This window comes from Oncorhynchus masou, chromosome 20 (assembly GCF_036934945.1).
Source record: "Oncorhynchus masou masou isolate Uvic2021 chromosome 20, UVic_Omas_1.1, whole genome shotgun sequence".
Taxonomy (NCBI): Eukaryota; Metazoa; Chordata; class Actinopteri; order Salmoniformes; family Salmonidae; genus Oncorhynchus; species Oncorhynchus masou.
This window is the reverse complement of record NC_088231.1, coordinates 8,300,477-8,306,476: the sequence shown is the minus strand read 5'-3', so window position 1 is coordinate 8,306,476 and position 6,000 is coordinate 8,300,477. Positions and strand designations below refer to the sequence as shown.

Here is a 6,000-nt window from a genome sequence, read left to right as displayed (position 1 = left end):
GTAGTCAAATGTCTTACCGTGGAGGTGGAGGAAGCTTGGGTAGATACGGATATCATACCTGAGAGAGAGGAAAGAGTGAGTGTGAGAGAGAGGGGGGGGGGGGGGTGACAGTGCAAGAGGTTTATATTTCAAATCAAATGTAATTTTGTCACATGCTCTGAATACAACAGGAATACAACAACCTTACTGTGAAATGCTTACTGACAAGCCCTTGACCAACAATGCAGTTCAATAAATGTGTTAAGAAAATATTTACTAAATAAACTAATGTAAAAATAGAACAATTTAAATAAAAAGTAACACAATAAAATAAACAATAACAAGGCTATACAAAGGTGGTACCGGTACAGAGTCAATGTGCAGGGGTGCAGGTTGGTCGAGTTATTTTGTACATGTAGGTAGGACGCTTGTCTGAACGCTTGTCTGGGCAAAAGGTAGATTAGGTATAGAAAAGGGATGGCGGAGTTTGGCGTAGGTGTCTACACAGCCAACCCTATGGCAGAGAATCATATCTCCCTTCCAGAACTTTCTGACCTGACCATCAGATTCTACTTATCCCCAGTTACATGTTCAGCTGTTTAATAAAGTCACAAATGAAAGACATACATGATACCGTCACCCCCAGCTGAAGGTGTAGTTTGGCATGGATAAGGATTGTGTGTGCCTACCTGCCCCTGCATACAGTAAGGTATTGGAGTGGCCATCACAAAGTCCTGACCTCAATCCTATATAAAATTTGTGTGCACTGAAAAACTGAACTGAAAAAGCATGTGCGAGCAAGGATTCCTACAAACCTGACTCCGTCACACCAGCTCTGCCAGAAGGAATGGGCCAAAATTCACCTAACTTATTGTGGGAACCTTGTGGAAGGCTACCCAAAACATTTGACCCAAGTTAAACAATTGGCAATGCTACCAAATACTAATTGAGTGCATCTAAACTTCTGATCCACTGGGAATGTGATGACAGAAATAAAAGCTTTAATAAATAATTTACTTCTACTATTATTCTGACATTTCACATTCTTAAAATAAAGCGGTGATCCTAACTGACCAAAGACAGGGAATTTTTACTTGGATGAAATGTCCGGAATTGTGAAAAACTGAGTGTAAATGTATTTGGCTAATGTGTATGTAAACTTCTGACTTCAACTGTATATGTGTGTAAAGGTGTGTGTGTATATGTGTGTAAAGGTGTGTGTGTGTGTATATGTGTGCAAAAATGTGTGTGTGTGTGTGTGTGTGTATATGTGTATTTGTGTGTAAAGGTGTGTATGTATGTGTGTAAAGGTGAGTGTGTAAAGGTGTGTGTGTTTGTGTAAAGGTAGGTATGCAAAGGTGTGTGTGCAAAGGCGTGTGTAAAGGCGTGTGTGTAAAGTTGTGTGTCTATATGTGTGCATATGTACCTGCCCCTGGGCGTGAGGCACTGCAGCTCTTTGAAGATACACACAGCATCTCCTGTAGCCTGGATCACATCTGCCTTGGACAGCACACGGTCTCTAAACACCTGGGAGGAGGACAAAACATGTCACATTCCATACAAAATCAACATTTCATTTATTCATGTGTGGCATTGGCTGAGACATTTGTTCAAATCTGTAGATACTCATGTATTTCAGTTTTAACATGTAGAACTTATATCCCAATAAAGTTGAACTTGACGGTTGGTGGCAGTTCAGTTGCGCTGCCAGCCGTTTGAGTGTCTCATTCATTCAGACAGAGATGTCTAGTCACTGAGTCCTGACACTGAGGTTTGTTGTGGGGAAGAGTTTGATCTGCAGGACTGAAAAGGCCAAAACATCTATAATACAAGCTGACTCCGGTCGTCAGTTGGACAGTGTTTCCTCCGACACATTGGTGCGACTGGCTCCCGGGTTAAGCGAGCATTGTGTACAAAAAGCAGTGTGGCTTGGCAGATCATGCTTCGGAGGAAGCTTGGCTCTCGACCTTCACCTCTCACGAGTTTGTTGTGGAGTTGCAGCGACGAGACAAGATCGCAACTACCAATTAGATATCACGAAATTGGGGAGAAAAAACAACAACAACAAAAAACATCCAGAAAACTGGAGGCTATGAGAGGCAATGCATTATCCTGATGACTTAATGTAAATATTCTGTCAATGTCAGATGCTTCGTTCTGTTCTTGTGTTTTACATTTTAACATGTGATCTTGTCTGTATGTACTGCTGCAAAATGAATTGCCTCTTGAGGACATTAACGTTTTCTGAATCTGAATCTGAATACGGGACTAATATGGAAGACTATAGCAGAAGTTTATGAATGCTGCCATCACGTTCGGTCTGACCTCTGCTGCTAAATTTGTTTATTCAAACTTGAAGAATATTTCAGTGAGTGTGGGTTTTTCCTTTCTTCCAAGTCTATAACAGACACACACTCTCACACAGCCCCCCACCTCCACAGGTTCTGGCCCCTCTTCCGTGGTGGCAGTGTCCCCGGGCGGGACATAGAAGCGGACCTCCATCAGCGACACCTCTGCCTCATCGTTCTGGTGGAACTCCAGTGTCACCTCGTTCTTCCCCGTGGCGCACTGGGACACGCTGGCCAGGGGAATCTCAAACGCTGGGCTGTCGCTCACCTCGAATGACAGGAGAGGGCCTGGGGACAGAAACTAGACTGTGTTGGAGACTAAATGTTACAACCCAAAATGGCCTCTGAAAACTTGAATATGTGTTAGTGTTGTCCTTACCAGAGAATTTGGTGGTGCCCCAGTTCCAACCCTTCACACACAATTCCTTCTCTGACAGCTCCACTTTGTAGTGGGCTTTGAAGTACTCAGAGATCTTCTCAAAGTCCTGGAGAGAGAGGGTAGAGAGGAGAGGGGTGGAGAGAGAGGGTAGAGAGGAGAGGGGTGGAGAGAGAGAGAAGACAATGTTAATTTTCCATGCTGACTTTTCTGTTTCAAATTATTCTATTCCACACTCCTCTCTGATCTTGTTCCTACTCCAAACTCACTCTTTACTCTTTTCATTCCCATTCTTGCCTCTTTCCACCTCTCCATCTGTTTCCTCCCCTTTCTCCTTATTTCTATCTTCCATCATCCATACCTCCCTCCCCTTCATCCTTCCCTCCATCTCTCTGTCTCCCTACCCTCCTACCCTCCTACCCTCCTGTACCCCTCTCCCTCCTATTTTCCTTTCCTCCACCCCTTTCCTCTCCGCACCTCTCCTCTACCCTCCTCTCTCCCCTCATCCCTCTCTCTTCCTCCCATCCCTCTTGTCACCGTGTCTCTGAAGCCGTCATATTTGTAGATGTGCCCGGTGCTGGTGGTCAGCTTGATGCCCTGTCCCAGACACACACGTCTCCACTGGGCCTGAGACACCTCCGCAGCTGGGATGCTGTCCACCTTCCCTGTCTTACTGCTCTTATACACCACACTCTGTCTACCGAACCTCAGACGGCCGTCATTCTGGGGAAAACACAGTAAATAGTGTTGACATACATATACAGTATAGCAACACCTGAAGTCAACCTAGACACACACTCACATTTAGAATAGTTTGCAATGGTTTTTAACTGTTGACTGCATTGTCAGATATGTGATGCTGTGCAGAAACACACACAGACAGCATCTCCTCGAGTCCTCTCTCTCTCTTTCGCTTAACACACACACATGCGCACCCACTCACCCATGACCCTTTGACCTCCTGGTAAATGTCACTGAACTCCAGTGTGTCGCCCATGGCAGCTATTCCTCTGGTTCTCAGGAGCCACTGTCCCTCTAATACCACACACAGAGAGTCTGCCTTCATTATACTAGTCCTATAGCTCAATTGATAAAGCATGGGGCTTGCAATGTCAGGACGGTGGGTAGGATTACCGGGATCACTCATAAATAATGTGTATGCACATAACTGTCATTTGCCTTGAAAATAAAAGCTTCTGCTAAATGGCATATATAATTATTATAATATTATTCATGTATCTACCGTACTGTACTATCTATAGCATAAACTAACTACAAACTCATAGAAATATATATATTTCTATCTCTTTTGTAAAAAAAATATCTTGTTTCAATGATTTACATTTGGACTAAATCTTGAATTAAATACATCTAAATTATTTATATGGAAGTCTAAGTGATTTATATGGAAGCCTGTATGACCTGCATGTCTCAACAACTTAATACCGTAGGCCTCGCAATGAAAATTATAACAACCAACCAAACTTGCTTGGTATGTGTTGCTGTCAGCTGTCAAGCAAATTGGGACTGAGACATGTAAATAACCCTTATGACATGTAAAAACTCTTCTGCAATATAGTACAGCTTGCTATAATGGTGCTATTATTATGTTAGTGTTTACCGATTACAGTTGATCTGTGGAATAACGTCATGTTTACATTACTAACCGTTGTGTTGGAGCTGTCAACTTGCAATGTTGTGCGTGGGGAGAAAGTAAAGTCTTTGCGTCCTGTGCGTCGAAAGTGACGTGATCACGGTTTGTATGTGTTACGTTTGACGTTTTTTTTCTCCTGTTGGTCTGGATTTTTGCGTTTCGATTGTTGTCTTCATGATAACTTACACATTGATCATCAGACCAAAACCGAAGGGAAAGACATCGAACATAATTGCAAATAAGTATGTTATAAAATTATATCAGGGGCTTGATAAATACGTTTTTGCACACAATGAATTGCACAAGTGCAAGAAACCTATGAAAACGCGCAGTACATACGAAATGCTAACAAATTGAGTTGGATTACTGAATCACTCATTTCCTCTCCGAAGACAAATGCAACTATTCTAGCATTCTATTCATTGTACAAACAGATTGAAATTCGTAATTTATTTTACCTTTATTTAACTAGGCAAGTCAGTTAAGAACATTGGTGGCGAAATATCGCCTACATTTCCTGTTAATGCAGCTAATGTTGCATTACGGCAGATAGTCTAGTGGTTAGAGCGTTGGACTAGTAACTGAAAGCTCGAATCCCCCAGCTGACAAGGTAGAAATCTGTCGTTCTGCTCCTGAACAAGGCAGTTAACCCACTGTTCCTAGGCCGTATTTGAAAATAAGAATTTGTTCTTAACTGACTTGCCTAGTTAAATAAAGGTAAAATAATTCACGAATTTCAATCTGTTTGTACAATAGTTGTATTTGTCTTTAGAGAGGAAATTAGTGATCCAACTCAACTTGTCAATCGACCACTATTAATGCCCCAGCTCTATGTGATTGGTCATGGTGGTGTCACTAACCCTGCTTCCGAGTCCAATCACACGATGAGCTGCGCCCCCTCACAGCCAGAGAGAAAGAGCTGCAGGAGCTGAGGCAGTTTGACCAGGACTGGCGGTATGGACCCTGCACAGGTACCCTGCAGCAACTGGTGTTGACTATCTGACACCACATTTTTAATACCGTTGTTCATAATAACAATATTCAGCACGGTGGAGCGCCAATTTTTCATCTTTGCACTGTCCCTTTATATTGTAATGTTTTACTGTTTCCTCTCCTGTTTCATATTGCTTTGTGAATTGTTTTAACCCAATCCAAGTGTTTTACTTCCTGTATATCATAGTGCTCTATGATCTACAGTAGCATTCCTAATCCCACTCTAATCACACACTCTCTCTCAGGTATCAGTCGTTTGCAGTGGTGGGAGAGAGCTGCACAGCATGGGTTAAACCCCCCTCAAGATATCAGATATATGCTGTTTAGCGCAGACACAGACTACACACACTGGTACTATGATCAGAATAGTACACACACAACGCACAAACATATGCACACACATTCTGTTACACACACAAATGCATGGACATTCTTAGAGAAAATGGTTCCAAAAAGGTTTGGCTGTCCCCATAGAATAATCCTTTTGGGTTCTAGGTAGAAGTCTTTTGTGTTCCATATAGAAACCTCATTGGAAAGGGTTTTTACATGGAAACCAAAATAGTTCTACCTGGAACCAAAAAGGGTTCTTCAAAGGGTTATCCTATGGGGAAAGCCGAAGAACCCTTTTAGGTTCTAGATGGCACCTTTTT

General features: G+C 42.5%; 1 protein-coding gene across 3 annotated transcripts in view; it reads right to left on the bottom strand.

Annotated features, from left to right (window-relative positions):
- ssrp1b (structure specific recognition protein 1b) overlaps positions 1–4,451 on the bottom strand; it is a 20,750-nt gene extending 16,299 nt beyond the window's left edge. For 2 of the 3 annotated variants that reach the window (XM_064926195.1, XM_064926194.1), the window contains exons 1-7: positions 4,325–4,377; positions 3,647–3,738; positions 3,241–3,426; positions 2,707–2,812; positions 2,413–2,615; positions 1,406–1,506; positions 1–58 (exon numbers count right to left, since the gene is read on the bottom strand). The exon at positions 1–58 is cut by the window's left edge and continues 72 nt beyond it. In XM_064926195.1, the coding sequence (XP_064782267.1) occupies positions 1–58; positions 1,406–1,506; positions 2,413–2,615; positions 2,707–2,812; positions 3,241–3,426; positions 3,647–3,738; positions 4,325–4,355 (777 nt within the window). In that variant the 5' untranslated portion in view covers positions 4,356–4,377. Of the gene's footprint in view, positions 59–1,405; positions 1,507–2,412; positions 2,616–2,706; positions 2,813–3,240; positions 3,427–3,646; positions 3,739–4,324 lie in introns of all 3 variants that reach the window. The other variant, XM_064926196.1, reaches the window with a different exon arrangement.
- Positions 4,452–6,000: the final 1,549 nt, after the last annotated feature.